Source organism: Pristiophorus japonicus, chromosome 2, assembly GCF_044704955.1.
Source record: "Pristiophorus japonicus isolate sPriJap1 chromosome 2, sPriJap1.hap1, whole genome shotgun sequence".
Lineage (NCBI taxonomy): Eukaryota > Metazoa > Chordata > Chondrichthyes > Pristiophoridae > Pristiophorus > Pristiophorus japonicus.
Window position 1 is genome coordinate 54998646 of NC_091978.1, and position 20722 is coordinate 55019367.

The 20722-nt window shown below is 43.7% G+C and overlaps 1 protein-coding gene across 4 annotated transcripts in view; it reads left to right on the forward strand.

Annotated features, from left to right (window-relative positions):
- The window catches only part of ctif (CBP80/20-dependent translation initiation factor), a 300050-nt gene that overhangs the window by 259453 nt on the left and 19875 nt on the right, over positions 1-20722 (forward strand). For all 4 annotated transcript variants that reach the window (XM_070867474.1, XM_070867476.1, XM_070867477.1 and 1 more), the window contains one exon: positions 12942-13097. In XM_070867474.1, the coding sequence (XP_070723575.1) occupies positions 12942-13097 (156 nt within the window). The remainder of the gene's footprint in view (positions 1-12941; positions 13098-20722) is intronic.

The window sequence follows — 20722 nt, forward strand, 5'->3', positions numbered from 1 at the left end:
TTCATTCATGTCCTTGAGGGAAGGATCTCTCGATCTGGCTCAATCTCTCTCGATGTGACTCTTAACTGCCCTCTGAAATGTCACTCAGTTGTCAAGAAGGCTCGCCACCACCTTCTCCAGGGCAATTGGGAATGGGCAATATAGGCCGGCTTTCCCAGCGACACCCACAACCCGTGAATGAATAAAAAAGACAATATAGCAAATGTACTTCACACACACAATTATTTAACATTCAGTAACCAAGGAAGAAAATCATTCCCAGCGGTCAAAAAAACACTTACACACTTTTCACGTTAACATTTTACCAACAAACCCACAAAAAGGTTAAAGTACACATGTATGTGGAACATGGGAACATAGGAACAACAACAACCGCTATTTATATAGCGACTTTAACATAGTGAAACATCCCAAGGCGCTTCACAGGTGTAATATAAGACAAAAAATTTAACACCGAGCCACATAAGTAGAAATTAGCGCAGGCGAGAGGTAGGTTTTAAGGAGTGTCTTGAAGGAGGAAAGAGAGGTGGAGAGGTTTAGGCAGGGCATTCCCGAGCTTGGGGCCTAGACAACAGAAAGCACAGCAACCAATGGTTGAGCGATTATAATTAGGGATGCTCAAGAGGGCAGAATTGGAGGGGCACAGACATCTCTGGGTGGGGGTGGGTGCTGGAGGAGATTAGAGATAGGGAGGGGCGAGGCCATGGAGCGATTTTAAAAAATAAGGATGAGAATTTTGAAATCGAGGCGTTGCTTAATCGGAAGTCAGTGCAGGTCAGCGAGCACAGGGGTGATGGGTGAGCTGGACTTGGTGCGAGTTAGGTCAGGGGCAGTTGAGTTTTGGATCACCTCTAGTTGGCGTAGGTAGAATGTGGGAGGCCAGCCAGAAGTGCATTGGAATAGTCAAATCTAGAGGTAACAAAGGCATGGATGAGGGCTTTAGCTTCAGAACAAGAGTAGGCTGATCTGCAACCTAACTCCATATACCCGTCTTTGGCCCATATCCCTTAATACCTTTGGTTAACAAAAAGCTATCAATCTGAAATTTAAAATTAACAATTGATCTAGCATCAATTGCCATTTGAGGAAGAGAGTTCCAAACTTTTACCAACCTTTATGTGTAGAAGTGTTTCCTCATTTCTCTCCTGAAAGATCTGGCTCTAATTTTTAGACGATGACCCCCTAGTCCTAGAATCCCCAACCAATAGAAATAGTTTCTCTCTATCTACACTAACTGTTCCCCTTAATATATGAAAACTTCAATCACTCCTTAACCTTCTAAATTCTAGGGAATACAACGCTAATTTGTGTAATCTCTTCCCGTAACCTAACCTTTTGAAGTCCGGGTATCATTCTGGAAAACCTACGCACTCCCTACAAGGCCACTATATCCTTCCTAAGGTGTGGTGCCCTGAACAGCTCTCAGTACTCCAGGTGTGGTCTAACCAGGGTTTTCTACAGCTGCAGTATAACTTCTACCCCCTTGTATTATAGTCCTCTGATTATAAAGGCCAGCATTCCATTAGTCTTTTTGATTGTTTTCTGTACCTGATCATGACATTTTAATAAGAATATAAGAAATGGGAGCTGGAGTAGGCCATATGGCCCCTCGAGCCTGCTCCTCCATTCAATAAGATCATGGCTGATCTGATCATGGACTCGGCTCCACTTCCCCGCCCGCTTCCCATAAACCCTTATCGTTTACGAAACTGTCTCTTTCTATCTTAAATTTATTCAATGTCCCAGCTTCCACAGCTCTCTGAGGCAGCGAATTCCACAGATTTACAACCCTCAGAAGAAATTTCTCATCTCTGTATTAAATGGGCGGTCCCTTATTCTAAGATCTTGCCCTCTAGTTCTAGTCTCCCCCATCAGTGGAAACATCCTCTCTGCATCCACCTTGTCAATCCCCCTCATAATCTTATACGTTTTGATAAGATCACCTCTCATTCTTCTGAATTCCAATGAGTAGAGGCCCAATATACTCAACCTTTCCTCATAAGCCAACCCCCTCATCACCGGAATCAACCTAGTGAACCTTCTCTGAACTGTCTCCAAAGCAATGTATATGGACCCCCAAATCTCTTTGGACCTCCACTGTTTTTAGCTTTTCACCATTTAGAAAGTACCTTGTTCTATCCTTTTTAGATCCAAACTGGATGACCTCACATTTGTTTACATTGAAATCCATTTGCCACAGTTTTGCCCATTTACAATCTGTCGATATCCCTTTATAATTTTATGCTTTCATCTACACTGCCTACAATGTCGCCTATCTTTGTGTCATTGGCAAATTTGGATATATGACTTTCTATGCCATCATCTAAGTCGTTAATAAATACTATGAATAGTTAAGGCCCCAACACAGATCCCTGTGGGACACCACTAGTCACATTTTGCCAATTTGAGTACCTACCCCTTATACCTACTCTCTGTCTCCTGCCACGCAGCCAATTTCCTAACCAGGTTAATAATTTGCCTTCAATTCTGTGGGCTTCTACGTTACTTAACACTCTCTTATGTGGGACTTTATCAAATGCCTTCTGGAAGTCCATATAAAGAACATCCATAGACATTCCGCTGTCCACTACTTTAGTCAACTCCTCAAAAATTCAATCAGGTTTGTCAGGCATGACCTACCTTTCACATCCATGCTGGCTCTCTCTGATCAACTGAACATTTTCAAGATGTTCAGTCACCCTATCCTTAATTATAGATTAGCAATTTCCCAACAACAGATGTTAGGCTAACTGGTCTATAATTCCCTGGTTTCCCCCTCTCGCCATTCTTAAAAAAACGGAATGACATGCGCAATTTTCCAATCTAAAGGGTCGGTTCCTGAATCGAGAGAACTTTGGAAGATTAAAGTTAGGGCATCTGCAATGTGCTCACCTACTTCCTTTAAAACCCTGGGATGGAAACCATCTGGTCCTGGGGATTTGTCGTTCTTTAGTGCCATTATTTTCTTCATTACTGTTGTTTTACTTACGCTAATTGTATTGAGTCCCTGTCCCCGATTCAATATTAGTTTCCTTCAGATTTCCGGCATGCTATCCTCCTCTTTTACTGTATGTTCTGACGCAAAGTAATTATTCAACATGTCCGTCATTTCCTTATAGAAACATAGAAAATAGGTGCAGGAGTAGGCCATTCGGCCCTTCGAGCCTGCACCGCCATTCAATGAGTTCATGGCTGAACATGCAACTTCAGTACCCCATTCCTTCTTTCTCACCATACCCCTTGATTCCTCTAGTAGTAAGGACTTCATCTAACTCCTTTTTGAATATATTTAGTGAATTGGCCTCAACAACTTTCTGTGGTAGAGAATTCCACAGGTTCACCACTCTCTGGGTGAAGAAATTCCTCCTCATCTCGGTCCTAAATGGCTTCCTCCTTACCCTTAGACTGTGTCCCCTGGTTCTGGACTTCCCCAACATTGGGAACATTCTTCCTGCATCTAACCTGTCTAACCCCGTCAGAATTTTAAACGTTTCTATGAGGTCCCCTCTCATTCTTCTGAACTCCAGTGAATACAAGCCCAGTTGATCCAGTCTTTCTTGATAGGTCAGTCCCGCCATCCCGGGAATCAGTCTGGTGAACCTTCGCTGCACTTCCTCAATAGCAAGAATGTCTTTCCTCAGGTTAGGAGACCAAAACTGTACACAATACTCCAGGTGTGGCCTCACCAAGGCCCTGTACAATTGTAGCAACACCTCCCTGCCCCTGTACTCAAATCCCCTCGCTATGAAGGCCAACATGCCATTTGCTTTCTTAACCGCCTGCTGTACCTGCATGCCAACCTTCAATGACTGATGTACCATGACACCCAGGTCTCTTTGCACCTCCCCTTTTCCTAATTTGTCACCATTCAGATAATAGTCTGTCTCTCTGTTTTTACCACCAAAGTGGATAACCTCACATTTATCCACATTATACTTCATCTGCCATGCATTTGCCCACTCACCTAACCTATCCAAGTCACTCTGCAGCCTCATAGCATCCTCCTCGCAGCTCACACTGCCACCCAACTTAGTGTCATCCGCAAATTTGGAGATACTACATTTAATCCCCTCGTCTAAATCATTGACAATATCACTGCTTTCAATTTTTAAGGGGCCACCATTGCCCCTGATTACCCTACATAGGCTTACATAGGATATACGGCACAGACACAGGCCATTCCACCCAACCAGTCCATGCATTTGTAAGTCTAAATCGTTAATATAAATTGTGAATAACAGTGGTCCCAGCACTGATCCTTGTGGAACACCACTTCCCACCTTCTGCCTCTATGAACAGTTACCTTTTACCCCTACCCCTCTTTATTTTCTAATGTAATTGTAAAAAATCTTTGTATTAATTTTGATATCCCTTGCAAGTTTCTTTTCATACTCCCTTTTTTTTTTAGCTCTTACTGTCTGTAGCTTTCCCATTCACCAGGATCTGTGCTATTTTTTGCATTTGATTTGTCTGCAGCCTTTGACACAGTTGACAACTATCCTTCTCCAACGCCTCTCCACTGTCACTCAGCTGAGTGGGACTGCACTCACCTGGTTCCATTCTTATCTATCTAATCGTAGCCAGAGAGTCATCTGCAACGGCTTCTCTTCCCGCTCCCGCACTGTTACCTCTGGTGTTCCCCAAGGATCTATTCTTGTCCCACTCCTATTTCTCATCTACATGTTACCCCTTGGCAACATCATCCGAAAAAGCTACATCAGTTTCCTCATGTACGCTGATGACACCCAGCTCTACCTCACCACCACTTCTGTCTGAGGCTAAACCAGAGTGTTCGCAACCTTGGTCTCATATTTAACCCTGAAATGAGCTTTCAACCACATCTCCGCAGCATAACTAAGACCACCTATTTCCACCTCTGTAACATTGCCCATCTCCGCCCTTACCTCAGTTCATCCACTACTGAAGCCTTTATCCAGGCTTTTGTTGCCTCTAGACTTGACTATTCCAACGCACTTCTGGCTGGCCTCCCACATTCTATCCTATGTAAACTAGAGATGATCCAATATTCGGCTGCCCGCGTCCTAACTCGCATCAAGCCCTGCTCACCCATCACTCCTGTGTTCGCTGACCTACATTGGCTCCCGATTAAGCAACGGCTCGATTTGAAAATTCTCATCCTTGTTTTCAAATCCTTTCATGGCCTCACCCCTCCCTATCTCTGTAATCTCCCCCACCCCCGAGATGTCTACGCTCCTCGAATTCAGCCCTCTTGAGCATCCCTGATTTATAATCGCTCAACCATTAGTGGCTGTGCCTGCTGTTGCCTAGGCCCTAAGCTCTGGAATTCCCTGCCTAAACCTCTCTGCCTCTCTTTCCTCCTTCAAGACGCTCTTTAAAACCTACCTCTTTGACCAAGCGTTTGATCAGCTGCCCTGATTTCTCCTTATGTGGCTTGGTGTCAAACTTTTTATTTCATAATACTCCTGTGAAGCGCCTTGGGACGTTTCGCTAAGTTAATGGCGCTATATAAATATAATTTGTTTTTGTATGCCTTTTCCTGTAGTTTTATGCTGGCCCTTACCTCTTTAGTCGTCCAGGCTGTTTTCGTTGGCAAGTAGAGCTCTTGCCCCTCAGGGGTATAAACATGTTGCTTATCACATTAAATTATTTTTTAAACATCTTTCACTGATCATCTGTCATTTTACCCATTAGCAGATTTGCCCAGTTTACTGTGGACAGTCTCAATCTCATCCCATTGAAGTCGGCCTTACCCAAATTTAGAATCTTAGTAGCTGTTTCACGTTTCTCCCTTTCAAACGTCCCATTGAACATAATCATGGTATGATCGCTATTGGATAAATATGCTGTTGGCTAAATCTAGCTCATTGCTCATTACTGAATCTCATGTGGCTTTCCCATTTGTTGCCTCTAAGACACATTGTTGTCGAAAACTATTCCAGACACACAAGAAATTCATTACCTTTCTGACGGGTGCTAGTCTGCTTATCCCAATCTGTATGAAAGTTGAAATCCCCCATTAAAACCACTCTGCTTTTGCTACATGCTTGTCTAATCTCTGAATTTATACAATCTAGCACTTCACAACTGCTACCAGGGGACTATACACAACTCCCACTATAGTTTTAAATCTTTTCCTATTTCTTAATTCTACCCATAAAGTCTCCACTGCCTGCTTACGTCTCTTTATAGCCTCTCATCATTGAAGTGATTTCATCCTCAATCACTAAGTCTACTTTTCCCCCTCTGCCATTTTCCCTATCTTCCCTATAGTTACCTGGTTTCTCCCCCCTCCCCCCGAATTCTTAAATAATGGAGCAACATTTCGAATCTAGAGGCACAATTCCCAAATCAGGAATGTAATTAACCATATATCGCCAGTAGCTAATGACATGGTGCTACTGTGCTAGCCGACAAATTACCTGATTTATTGAATTCAGTTTCACAACCTCGTGTGGGATATTATATAGGGACCTGGTGAGACCGCACCTTGTGTATAGTTTTGGTCTCCTTATCTAAGGAAGGATATACTTGCCATTGAGGGAGTGCAACAAAGGTTCACCAGACTGATTCCTGGGAGGGAGGTATGTCTTTGAGGAGAGATTGAGTAGACTAGGCCTATATTCTCTAGAGTTTAGAAGAATGAGAGGTGATCTCATTGAAACATACAAAATTCTTAGTGGGCTTGGCAGGATAGATGCAGGGGGAGGATGTTTCCCCTGGCTGGAGAGTCCAGAACCAGGGGGGTCACAGTCTCAGAATAAGGGGTCGGCCATTGAGGACTGAGATGAGGAGAAACATCTTCACTCAGAGGGTGGTGAATATTTGGGATTCTCTACCCCAGGGTAGCATTGTTGGTTAAAGAGGAGATTAATGCAATAGTTAGGAAAGACATTAGCTTGGATGATGTGGAATCTATATGGGTAGAGCTGCAGAACACCAAAGGGCAAAAAACGTTAGTAGGAGTTGTGTACAGACCTCCAAACAGTAATAGGGATGTTGGGGAGGGCATCAAACAGGAAATTAGGGGTGCATGCAATAAAGGTGTAGCAGTTATAATGGGTGACTTTAATATGCACATAGATTGGGCTAGCCAAACTGGAAGCAATACAGTGGAGGAGGATTTCCTGGAGTGCATAAGGGATGGTTTTCTAGACCAATATGTTGAGGAACCAACTAGGGGGGAGGCCATCTTAGACTGGGTGTTGTGTAATGAGAGAGGATTAATTAGCAATCTCATTGTGCAAGGCCCCTTGGGGAAGAGTGACCATAATATGGTGTAATTCTGAATTAGGATGGAGAATGAAACAGTAAATTCAGAGACCATGGTCCAGAACTTAAAGAAGGGTAACTTTGAAGGTATGAGGCGTGAATTGGCTAGGATAGATTGGCGAATGATACTTAGGGGGTTGACTGTGGATGGGCAATGGCAGACATTTAGAGACCGCATGGATGAATTACAACAATTGTACATTCCTGTCTGGCGTAAAAATAAAAAAGGGAAGGTGGCTCAACCGTGGCTATCTAGGGAAATCAGGGATAGTATTAAAGCCAAGGAAGTGGCATACAAATTGGCCAGAAATAGCAGCGAACCTGGGGACTGGGAGAAATTTAGAACTCAGCAGAGGAGGACAAAGGGTTTGATTAGGGCAGGGAAAATGGAGTACGAGAAGAAGCTTGCAGGGAACATTAAGGTGGATTGCAAAAGTTTCTATAGGTATGTAAAGAGAAAAAGGTTAGTAAAGACAAACGTAGGTCCCCTGCAGTCAGAATCAGGGGAAGTCATAACGGGGAACAAAGAAATGGCAGACCAATTGAACAAGTACTTTGGTTCGGTATTTACTAAGGAGGATACAAACAACCTTCCGGATATAAAAGGGGTCAGAGGGTCGAGTAAGGAGGGGGAACTGAAGGAAATCTTTATTAGTCGGGAAATTGTGTTGGGGAAATTGATGGGATTGAAGGCCGATAAATCCCCAGGGCCTGATGGACTGCATCCCAGAGTACTTAAGGAGGTGGCCTTGGAAATAGCGGATGCATTGACAGTCATTTTCCAACATTCCATTGACTCTGGATCAGTTCCTATGGAGTGGAGGGTAGCCAATGTAACCCCACTTTTTAAAAAAAAGGAGGGAGAGAGAAAACAGGGAATTATAGACCGGTCAGCCTGACCTCAGTAGTGGGTAAAATGATGGAATCAATTATTAAGGATGTCATAGCAGTGCATCTGGAAAATGGTGACATGATAGGTCCAAGTCAGCATGGATTTGTGAAAGGGAAATCATGCTTGACAAATCTTCTGGAATTTTTTGAGGATGTTTCCAGTAAAGTGGACAAAGGAGAACCAGTTGATGTGGTATATTTGGACTTTCAGAAGGCTTTCGACAAGGTCCCACACAAGAGATTAATGTGCAAAGTTAAAGCACATGGGATTGGGGGTCGTGTGCTGACGTGGATTGAGAACTGGTTGTCAGACAGGAAGCAAAGAGTAGGAGTAAACGGGTACTTTTCAGAATGGCAGGCAGTGACTAGTGGGGTGCCGCAAGGTTCTGTGCTGGGGCCCCAGCTGTTTACATTGTACATTAATGATTTAGACAAGGGGATTAAATGCAGTATCTCCAAATTTGCGGATGACACTAAGTTGGGTGGCAGTGTGAGCTGCGAGGAGGATGCTATGAGGCTGCAGAGTGACTTGGATAGGTTAGGTGAGTGGGCAAATGCATGGCAGATGAAGTATAATGTGGATAAATGTGAGGTTATCCACTTTGGTGGTAAAAACAGAGAGACAGACTATTATCTGAATGGTGACATTAGGAAAAGGGAAGGTGCAACGAGACCTGGGTGTCATGGTACATCAGTCATTGAAGGTTAGCATGCAGGTACAGCAGGTGGTTAAGAAAGCAAATGGCATGTTGGCCTTCATAGTGAGGGGATTTGAATACAGGGGCAGGGAGGTGTTGCTACGGTTGTACAGGGCCTTGGTGAGGCCACACCTGGAGTATTGTGTACAGTTTTGGTCTCCTAACTTGAGGAAGGACATTCTTGCTATTGAGGGAGTGCAGCGAAGATTCACCAGACTGATTCCCGGGATGGCGGGACTGACCTATCAAGAAAGACTGGATCAACTGGGCTTGTATTCACTGGAGTTCAGAAGAATGAGAGGGGACCTCATAGAAACGTTTAAAATTCTGACGGGTTTAGACAGGTTAGATGCAGGAAGAATGTTCCCAATGTTGGGGAAGTCCAGAACCAGGGGTCACAGTCTGAGGATAAGGGGTAAGCCATTTAGGACCGAGATGAGGAGAAACTTCTTCACCCAGAGAGTGGTGAACCTGTGGAATTCTCTACCACAGAAAGTAGTTGAGGCCAATTCACTAAATATATTCAAAAGGGAGTTAGATGAAGTCCTTACTACTCGGGGGATCAAGGGTTATGGCGAGAAAGCAGGAAGGGGGTACTGAAGTTTAATGTTCAGCCATGAACTCATTGAATGGCGGTGCAGGCTAGAAGGGCTGAATGGCCTGCTCCTGCATCTATTTTCTATGTTTCTATGTGGAGGCTCAGTCATTGAGTATATTCAAGACAGAGATCGATTGATTTTTGGATATTAAGGGAATCAAGCGATATGGGGACAGTGCAGGAAAGTTGGGTTGAGGTAGAAGATCAGCCATGATCTCATTGAATGGCAGAGCAGGATCGAGGGGCCGAATGGCCTACTCCTGTTCCTAATTCTGGTGTTCTTCTGTTCTTATGATATGAACTCTCAACTTTGGGTACCAATCTAATGCCATATCACTCGGCAACTGTGCTATTCACATGCATGAGCTTTGAAAGTGAGTGCCAGCAGGTTGTTCAATTATCTAAGGACCCATGGCCAAGGTCAATCCTTCCACTGCCCAATCTACGAACATGTCCAATTTCCCAGCAGCAGCCATTTAGAGAGTTGTCAGAAATGGCTGTATTTTCCCCCTTCCCCTAACTTGGGGCACTAAAGCCAATTGTGGCAGACCTACACATCGTGTCTCGGGAGTTGTGAATGTGTGGACATTGGGAGTGAACATAATCAGTCACAGCTCTTGTGGTCAAATAGCATGTATCGATCCACACATGGTGTCGATGGGTGGGAAAGCAAGTTGTGAGGAGGACACACAAAATTTGCAAAGGGATATAGACCGGCTAAATGAGTTGGCAAATGGAGTATAATGTGGGAAAGTGTGAGGTTATCCACTTTGGCAGAAAAAATAAAAAAGCAAATTATTATTTAAAGGAAGAAAAATTGCAAAGTGCTGCAATACAAAGGGACCTGGGGGTCCTTGTGCATGAAACACAAAAAGTTAGTATGCAGGTACAGCAAGTAATCAGGAAGGCAAATGGAATGTTGGCCTTTATTCCAAGGGGGATAGAGTATAAAAGCAGAGAAGTCCTGCTACAACTGTACAGGGTATTGGTGAGGCCACACGTAGAGTACTGTGTACAGTTTTGGTCTCCTTATTTAAGGAGGGATATACTTGCATTGGAGGCTGTTCAGAGAAGGTTCACTCGGTTGATTCCTGAGACAAAGGGTTTGACATAATGCGGGGGCTCGACAAGGTAGATGCCGAGAGGATGTTTCCACTCATGGGGGATTCTAGAACTAGGGAGCATAGTTTCAGAATAAGGGGCCACCCATTTAAAACTGAGATGAGGAGGAATTTCTTCTGAGGGTTGTAAATCTGTGGAATTCTCGCCCCCAGAGAGCTGTGGAGGCTGAGTCACTGAATATATTTAAGGCGAAGATAGACAGATTTTTGAGCGATGAGGGAATAAAGTGTTATGGGGAGCGGGCAGGGAAGTGGAGTTGATCCCATGATCAGATCAGCCATGATCTTATTGAATGGCGGAGCAGGCTTGAGGGGCCAAATGGCCTACTCCTGCTCCTATTTCCTATGTTCTTATGAAGCAAAGCACCAGAAGACAGCCATTACCTGTGGAACTGCATTACTGAATGAGGAGAGGAGGGGAGAAAATTGGGTAGAGCAAAACTGAGTGGGACAGTTTCATACACCTGGCATTTATGAACTTAATCAATGAATCCAGCTTTGTAAGATATGTAAGCCTAATGCTTACTCAGCATATTAGCGGCAGCTATACAAAAGGGGTAGTGGGAGAGATGAGGAGGTGGTTACATTTTGTAGTAGGTCTGCAGACAGTGGAAAGCAGTCCAACCCACTCCCCCTTCCCACTGCGTTAATACAGTGCACAGTGTTGGAGGGGTTGAGTTGTGGAGACCAGATGAGTTGAGCTGATTGATTCTATTCGTGACTGAAGTCTTGCCAAAGGAAAGAAAATGGTGGATTTTGTGGTTGTCGTGGTTTCCTGGGTGCATTGTCTTTTTTTTGTGCTTGACCCCGTTTTCTACAAATGCTGTTCCTATTGCTGGCAGATTCAATTAGTGTCTTTTGAGGATCACTGCAAAGTCACGTCGTCTTGGTTACCAGCTTGGTATTGTTCGTACTTCCATCTTATTACTTTAACTCTTTCCACCCTTAAAATCCCAGAGAAAACTGCTGGGAATCCAATGAGCAATATTGGGATTCCTATCTTTTCTCAATTGAGAAAAGCTTAAATGAAACTTGAAGGAGGAGTTAATTTTGTCATCTATGAATTATGTTTAAAGTGGGCACTGCACAGACCTTTCTCTGTCGTCTTATATGTGTGTATTAACTAGAGATCCTTAATGGAAATATGACAAATCTTTCTTTTAATTTCTCTACAAAGGTATGGTGCACATCAACACAACACTTGTATTTGACATTGTTATGAGAATAGGTTGTCTTCCCTCAAACACCAGAAAAATTCCCAGATTATTCATCATGACAAAATCCTTTAAATTTCAAAATGGGTGGCCCTCCTTTTCTTATGCAAAGTTTGTGTTCAAAGTCACACATATCCAATAATCCTTTGGCAGATTTTTCAGTGGGGGAGGGGAGACTAGTTCAAAACCATAGTAGTTAGATATTAGCTGACTGCTACAATCTGACTGTGGCAGAGATTTATTTTGTATATTAGGACCATGCAGCACTGAATTTTGTTGTTTAGTCTGTTTTTATGAGATGCAAATATCTGTTAATTTTGCATAAGAACATAGGAAGGTCCAGGACTGAAAAAGACTGCAGTCTATCTGACCAGTTACACACACTAATCCCCATTATCCACTGCCTCAGACATGTATCCAATTCTCCCTTAAAACAATTCCATACAATCTGCCTCCCTGGGCAATCCGTTTCACATGTTCACTATCCTCAGCATTAACTAGTTAAAGTTAAGCTGTCTATATACTTTCTGTCTTTTAAACTTGTGCTAATGTTCCCTGGAACTACCATCTCTTTCCCTTTCTCTCTTTTTTTCCCTCTTTCTCTGTTTTTTCTCTCTCCGCTCCTTCTCTCCTCCTCTCTCTCTCTCTCTCTCTTCTTCTCTCTCTCCTCCCTCTCCTCTCTCTCGCTCTCTCTCTCTTCCCCCCCCCCCTCCTCTCTCTCTTCCCCCCCCCCTCTCTCTCTCCCTCCTCTCTCTCACTCTCTTCCTCCGCTCTCTCTTCCCCTCTCTCTCTCTCTCTCTCTCCTCTCCTCCTCCTCTCGCTCTCCTTCTCTCTCTCTTTCTCTCCTCTCTCTCTCTCTCTCTCTCTCCTTCTTTCTTTATCACTCGTTCTCCCTCTCTTGCTCTGTCACTCTTCCCTCTCTCTTTATCATCTCTGTCTTTTGTCTCACTGCATCGCTTTTTTTTCACTCATTTTCTCATTCTCTTGCCGCCTTGATTTTTTACCCCTCTCTTGTGCTCTCTCTGTCCTCCCCTTCCCTGCTTACTCAGGAATATTTAAACACCAAATAATTCATGTCATCTGCAGGCAGGCTAGCCACAAGGTGATTACCCAGAGGAGGTAGAGGAGCAATTTAAGATTTCATTCCTTTTGTCTTTACTCATTTTAGAAAGATTTCACGGTGAGGGATGAGCTGCAGCAAAAGGATGTAGAGCACTGGCTTGGATTCATCACATTTCTCTGCGAGGTTTTTGGAATAATGCGAAGCAATGCGGGAGAGCCCTTCCGTGTGCTGGTCTGCCCTATCTACACGTGTCTACGGGAGGTAAGTGAAACCACACAGTGGTGACTCAGAGTAGAGTTGTGATAAAGCAGATTTTACAAGGACTCAATGTGCCTCGTGGCCTCTTCTCACTTAAGTCTGTCGTATGCTATAATCTGAGCCAATTCTCTCAGGAGTCCTGTTCCTCAGCCAACATTCCCACTCCTGATCACTATCCAGTTGCCCCTGCTGAAAGGAGAGTGTGTGTGGATTAGGTTGGCTATGATGCTATGCAGCATTGATTAGCCTGCCAACACACACTCTCCAGGGTTCAGTTGGGGGGGCTACTGGAGGGAAGCTAACACTCCCATCAAGAGGACGAAAAGGGAGAAGATTAGTAGAAGAAAAAGAAACGGGGTTGTCACTTGACTTTAATGGGGAAAGAAAGTAGCTTGTATTGAATATCCATGTGAAGCACATCATTATACGATTTATATTCCTTGATGTCTTTTTTAAAATCTAAATTCCCATCCCAGAAGAGATCCACCATTATTCAACGTTTATGCAGCACTGACCGTACAGCCCTACCTGCATCCCGAGCAGCTCCATTTATTTTAACAGGACCTACAAATTAGTATTGGCCCGAGTGCTGATCCAGAGCTACCAATGCAGAGAAGACACACTACTGACACTATACGCAGCAGGAGAAGGTGTGCATGGGGCGGGGGGGAGGCTAGACTGTACTGAGTGTATCAGCAGGGACAGGCAGACTGGGTTGAGGGCACTGCATACCTGACACCTAACAATTATATAGAATCCTAGATTGGTACCACATAGAATGAGGCCATTCATCCCATTGTGCCTGCACTGGCTCTTTGGTAGAGCTATCCCATTAATCCCAATCCCCTGATCTTTTCACATAGCCCTGTCAATTTTTCCCCTTCAGGTATTTATCCAATTCTCTCTTGAATGTTACTATTGAATCTTGCACCACCCTTTTAGGCAGTGCCTTCTAGAGCACAACTCTCTGTGTAAAATAACATATCTCCTCATGTCACCTCTGGTTCTTTTGCCAATCTGTGTCCTCTGGTTACTGACCCTTCTGCCACTGGAAACAATTTCTCCTTATTTATTCTACCAAAACCATTCATTATTTTGAACACCTCTGTCAAGTCTCCTCTTAACCTTCTCTGCTCTAAGGAAATAACCACAGCTTCTCCACCCTCTCCACATCATTGAAGTCCCTCATCTCGGGTACCATTCTGATAAATCTCTCCTGGACCCTCTCCAAGCCTTCACGTCCTTCCTAAAGTGTGGTACCCAGAATTGAACACAATACTCCAGTTGAGGCTAAACTAGTGATTTACAAAGATTTAGGATAACTTCCTTGCTTTTGTACTCGCTTCCTCTATTAATAAAGCCAAGGATCCCATATGCTTTTTTAACCACCTTCTCAACTTGTGAATGTGAACCTCCAGGTCCCTCTGTTCCTGCATCCCCTTTAAAATTGTTCCATTTATTTATATTGCCTCTCCTCATTCTTCCTACCAAAATGTATCACTTCACACTTCTCTGCATTAAATTTCATCTGCCACATGTCTGCCCATTCCACCAGTCTGTCTACGTCCTCCTGAAGTCTGTTGCTATCCTCCTCACTGTTTGCTACATTTCCGAGATTCATATGCAAGCTTTGAAATTATTGCCAAATTCCAGGTTATTAACATATATCACAAAGAGCAGTGGTCGTAATACCAACTAATATGGCAGGGGGATGGGAACCTATGCAGGGAGACAGAAGAAAATAAAATGGGGGTAGAAGCAAAAGATAGAAAGGAGAATAGTAAAAGTGGAGGGCAGAGAAACCCAAGGGCCACATTACAGCAAAATTCTAAAGGGACAAAGAGTGCTTAAAAAGACAAGCCTGAAGGCTCTGTGCCTCAATGCGAGGAGTATTCATAATAAGATGAATGAATTAACTGCGCAGGCAGCTATTAACAATTATGATATAATTGGGATTACAGAGACATGGGTCCAGGGTGACCAAGGCTGGGAACTCAATATCCAGGGGTATTCAACATTCAGGAAGGATAGACAGAAAGGAAAAGGAGGTGGGGTAGTGTTGCTGGTTAAAGAGGAAATTAACACAATAATAAGAAAGGACATTAGCTTGGATGATGTGGAATCTGTACGGGTAGAGCTGCGGAATACCAAAGGGCAGAAAACGCTAGTGGGAGTTGTGTACAGACCTCCAAACAGTAGTAGTGAGGTTGGGGATGGCATCACACAGGAAATTAGGAATGCATGCAATAAAGGTACAGCAGTTATCACGGGAGACTTTAATCTACATATAGATTGGGCTAACTAAGTTGGTAGCAATGCAGTGGAGGAGGATTTCCTGGAGTGTATTAGGGATGGCTTTCTAGACCAATATGTCAAGGAACCAAGGAGACAGCTGGCCATCCTAGACTGGGTGTTGTGTAATGAGAGAGGACTAATTAGCAATCTTGTTGTGCGAGGCCGAAGAGTGAGCATAATATGGTAGAATTCTTTATTAAGATGGAGAGTGACACAGTTAATTCCGAGACTAGGGTCCTGAACTTAAGGAAAGGTAACTTTGATGGTATGAGACGTGAATTGGCTAGGATAGACTGGAAAATGATACTTAAAGGGTTGACAGTGGATAGGCAATGGCAGACATTTATAGATTACATGGATGAACTTCAACGATTGTACATCCCTGTCTGGCGTAAAAATAAAACAGGGAAGGTAGCTCAACCGTGGCTAACAAGGGAAATTAGGGATAATGTTAAATCCAAGGAAGAGGCATATAAATTGGCCGGAAAAAGCCTGAGGAATGGGAGAAATTTAGAATTCAGCAGAGGAGGACAAAGGATCTAATTAGGAGGGGGGAAATAGAGTATGAGAGGAAGCTTGCAGGGAACATAAAAACTGACTAGAAGCTTTTGCATAGATATGTGAAGAGAAAAAGATTAGTGAAGACCAACGTAGGTCCTTTGCAGTCAGAATCAGGTGAATTTATAATGGGGAACAAAGAAATGGCAGACCAGTTGAACAAATACTTTGGATCTGTCTTCACTAAGGAAGACACAAATAACCTTCCGGAAATACTCGGTGTTCGAGGGTCTAGCGAAAAGGAGGAACTGAAGGAAATCCTTATTAGTCAGGAAATTGTGTTAGGGAAATTGATGGGATTGAAGGCTGATAAATCCCCAGGGCCTGATAGGCTGCATCCCAGAGTACTTAAGGAAGTGGCCCTAGAAATAGTGGATGCATTGCTAATCATTTTCCAACAGTCTATCGACTCTGGATCAGTTGCTATGGACTGGAGGGTAGCTAATGTAACACCACTTTTTAAGAAAGGAGGAAAAGAGAAAACGGGAAATTATAGACCAGTTAGCCTGACATCAGTGGTGGGGAAAATGTTGGAATCAATTATTAAAGATGAAATAGCAGCGCATTTGGAAAGCAGTGACAGTCTAAGGATAAGGGGTAAGCCATTTAGGACCAAGATGAGGAGAAACATCTTCACCCAGAGAGTGGTGAACCTGTGGAATTCTCTACCACAGAAAGTTGTTGAGGCCAATTCACTAAATATATTCAAAAAGGAGTTAGATGTAGTCCTTACTACTAGGGGGATCAAGGGGTATGGCGAGAAAGCAGGAATGGGGTACTGAAGTTGCATGTTCAGCCATGAACTCATTGAATAGTGGTACAGGCTCGAAGGGCCGAATGGCCTAGTCCTGCACCTATTTTCTATGTTTCTATGTAACTAGTAGAGTGGAAAGGGAGAACCAGTGGATGTGGTGTATTTGGACTTTCAAAAGGCTTTTGACAAGGTCCCACACAAGAGATTAGTGTGCAAAATTAAAGCACATGGTATTGGGGGTAATGTACTGACATGGATAGAGAACTGGTTGACAGACAGGAAGCAGAGAGTCGGGATAAACGGGTCCTTTTCAGAATGGCAGGCAGTGACTAGCGGGGTGCCGCAGGGCTCAGTGCTGGGACCCCAGCTATTTACAATATACATCAATGATTTAGATGAAGGAAGTGAATGCAATATCTCCATGTTTACAGATGACACTAAGCTGGGTGGCGGTGTGAGCTGTGAGGAGGATGCTAAGAGGTTGCAGGGTGACTTGGACAGGTTAGGCGAGTGGGCAAATGCATGGCAGATGCAGTATAATGTGGATAAATGTGAGGTTATCCACTTTGGTGGCAAAAACAGGAAGACAGAATGTTATCTGAATGGTGACAGATTAGGAAAAGGGGAGGTGCAACGAGACCTGGGTGTCATGGTACATCAGTCATTGAATTTAGCATGCAGGTACAGCAGGCGGTGAAGAAGGCAAATGGTATGTTGGCTTTCATAGCTAGGGGATTTGAGTATAGGAGCAGGGAGGTCTTACTCCAATTGTACAGAGCCTTGGTGAGGCCACACCTGGAATATCGTGTTCAGTTTTGGTCTCCTAATCTGAGGAAGGATGTTCTTGCTATTGAGGGAGTACAACGAAGGTTGATCAGATTGATTCCCGGGATGGCAGAATTGACATATGAGGAGAGACTGGATCAACTGGGCTTGTATTCACTGGAGTTTAGAAGAATGAGAGAGGATCTCATAGAAACATATAAATTTCTGACAGGATTGGACAGGTTAGAGGCAGGAAGAGTGTTCCCGTTGCTGGGGAGTTCCAGAACCAGGGGTCACAGTCGAAGAATAAGAGGTAAGCCATTTCGGACCGAGATGAGGAGAAACTTCTTCACTCAGAGAGTGGTTAACCTGTGGAATTCTCTACCACAGAAAGTTGTTGAGGCCAGTTCGTTAGATATATTCAAAAGGGAGTTCGATATGGCCATTATGGCCAAAGAGATCAAGGGGTATGGAGAGAAAGCAGGAAAGGGGTACTGAGGTTGAATGATCAGCCATGATATTGAATGGCGGTGCAGGCTCGAAGGGCCGAATGGCCTACTCGTGCACCTAATTTCTATGTTTCTTACCCCTGGGGAACACCCTCTATACCTCTCCATTTTAAAAAAACAACCATTCACCATTACTCTGCTTTCTGTTCCTTAGCCAATTTTATATTCACACTGTCACTGTCCTTTTAATCCCATGAGCTTTAATCTTGCTAACAAGTCTATTATGTGGTACTTTATCAAAGCCTTTTTGAAAGTCCACATACACAGCATAAATCGCATTACCCTCATGAACGCTATCCGTTACTTTATCAAAGAACTCAATCAAGTTATTCAAACACGATTTGCCTTTAACAAATCTGTGCTGACTTTCATTTATTATACCACACTTTTCCAAATACCAATTAATTTTGTTGAGGATTATTGTGTCTCAAAGTTTCCCCAACACCGATGTTGGGCTGATTGGCCTGTAGTTGCTGGTTTATCCCACTCCCTTTTTTAAGCTGGTGTGTAACATCTGTAATCCTCCAGTCCTATGGCACTACCCCTGTATCTAAGAAGGAGAAGAAGATTGTGGCCAGAGCCTCTGAAATTTCCACCCTTGCTTCCCTCAGAAACCTAGGATACATCTCATTCGGACCAGGTGACTTTTCTGCTTTGAGAACTGCCAATCTGTTAAGTGCCTCCTCGTTATCTATTTTTATCCTATCCAATGTTGCTACTGCCTCCTCATTTACTGCTACACTGGCAGCATCCTCTTTAGTGAAGTCAGATGCAAAGTACTCATTTAGTACCTCAGCCAAGCCCTCTGCCTCACAAGAAGATCTCCTTTTGGTCCCTAATCGGCTCCACCCTTCCTTTGATTGCCCTTTTACTAATTGAGTTTATTAACTCCATGTCTATTAATGTCCGTTAATACTATATTAAATTTGATATGTGGAACATTAGTTTTAAGAACTATAAGGACCGTTTTCTCCTGTGAATGACATTGTGATAGATCTTTTCAATATTAGCGGTGTCCTGTTGTATGGTGCACAATAGCTGCTATTATTTAATGAGACGACATCGGTCATTGGACAATCTGACCACCACACTCCTTCACATCACTCAAAAGCCATCTGACAATTTTTTTTATTCACCCTTTTTTTAACTCAGTAAGTGAAATTTCTAATGTCCAAAATAAAGATTGTACAATCTGAGCATGTGCAGTGTGCCTAATTTCCCAAGATGCATTAGTAACTTTCAGTCCTCCATTCTGATAGAATATTGTTCTTCAGTTTCTAGCACTGTCTACTGATTAGCTTTTCAAGCGGTCTGGACCTCACTTAACTCTGACCATTGAGTTGCAGAGGCCAAATGGGCATCTCCAGGCAGCTCATCAGTTTTGGGACAGAGGAATGTTGGCCGACTGAAAGTAGGTCATGGGGCGGTGGGGTGGGAAGGTAAGGCCTAAGGGAGTGAGCCCGGGCTGGCAGCAGCCTGCAGTATTTTTATATGGCTGGAGGAGCACATATGCTATTAAAATGACTTCAGAATCCCATATCAGTCACAGGACCCCGATTTGCATATTAAAAGGACCCTGCCACCTGAAACAGGTGGGCGCTCCGGCCACCCATTGGTAGATCACAGTCAAAGTCACAGTGGGTTAATCGTCTGGGTTAATGGGGTGGTAAATCTCCTGGCCCCATTTTGAGATTATTGCCGCCTGTTATCGCCAGTTTTGGCAAGTTAAAATCAAGCCCAAACTGTGTGCACCGTCACAGGAGCTGGACTAGTTACCCATAATGTTTTATGGTATACTGTCGTTTTAGGCTGTGGTCACCATGCACAATTCTCTGACTGGTAAACCTGCATTCAGCTTGTTCTCAGGGCTGTTCGGTAACTGGTCATGAGGATGTACATGAACACGAGGAGTTAAAGCAGTGTGTACGTGTGTATTTTAATTAAATTGATGATTTCTCGTGTGTGAACTCTTTGTCTGTTGTAAACCTGACCTCCCTATTACATACATGCTTCTGAAACACAATACAGTCAATCTTTCTGTATTGACTGCGGCCACAATAACCATCTCAGAAATCTAAATGCAGTTATGACTAATTTTCTGCCCTCCTCCCCTGAAAACAAAGACCGATACTCGGGCACAGTTCTACAGGCCTCCTCTGGTATCTTGTTCAAGTAGCCATTCTTGAGGTGTGAGCCGAGACAGCAAATTGTTGACCTCGCAGTCGAATCTGATCCTGTCCTCATCCAATCCACCTGCCTGTTTTCCAGCATGTTTCGGAGGAATGGCTTCTCTCTCTCTCTCTCTCTCTCCACAGCTGAGAAACCCTGAGGTCAGTTGTGCCTGTACTGCCACAGCCCTGGCTGGCGCGCAGTAACTCGGCACAAAAAGCTGATTGAACCTCGGAACCTTTCCCGCCTGCATGGCTCAATACCACATTGGGCAGCCCGGTTACCAACTGAGTTATTTAGGAAGTCCATGAATCCCGTGCTACAGTTAAGTTCACATGACAACAGTGGGCATTTATTTACAAAATATTGCCACAGCGGATTTTCCTGTTGGTTGAAGAGCATCACCTGGCCTTCAGTGACGATGAAACTCCAGGTGTTCCACTCCGTCAGGCTGGCTTTCAGCTCAAAAAAAAATGCAAAAATCATCCTAAAATTTCAATCCTCTGGTTCAGATTTCGTTCCAATTCATTGCTACTTTTGGCTATAATTTTTTTTTAAGTTTTTTTTTTCTGAGAACA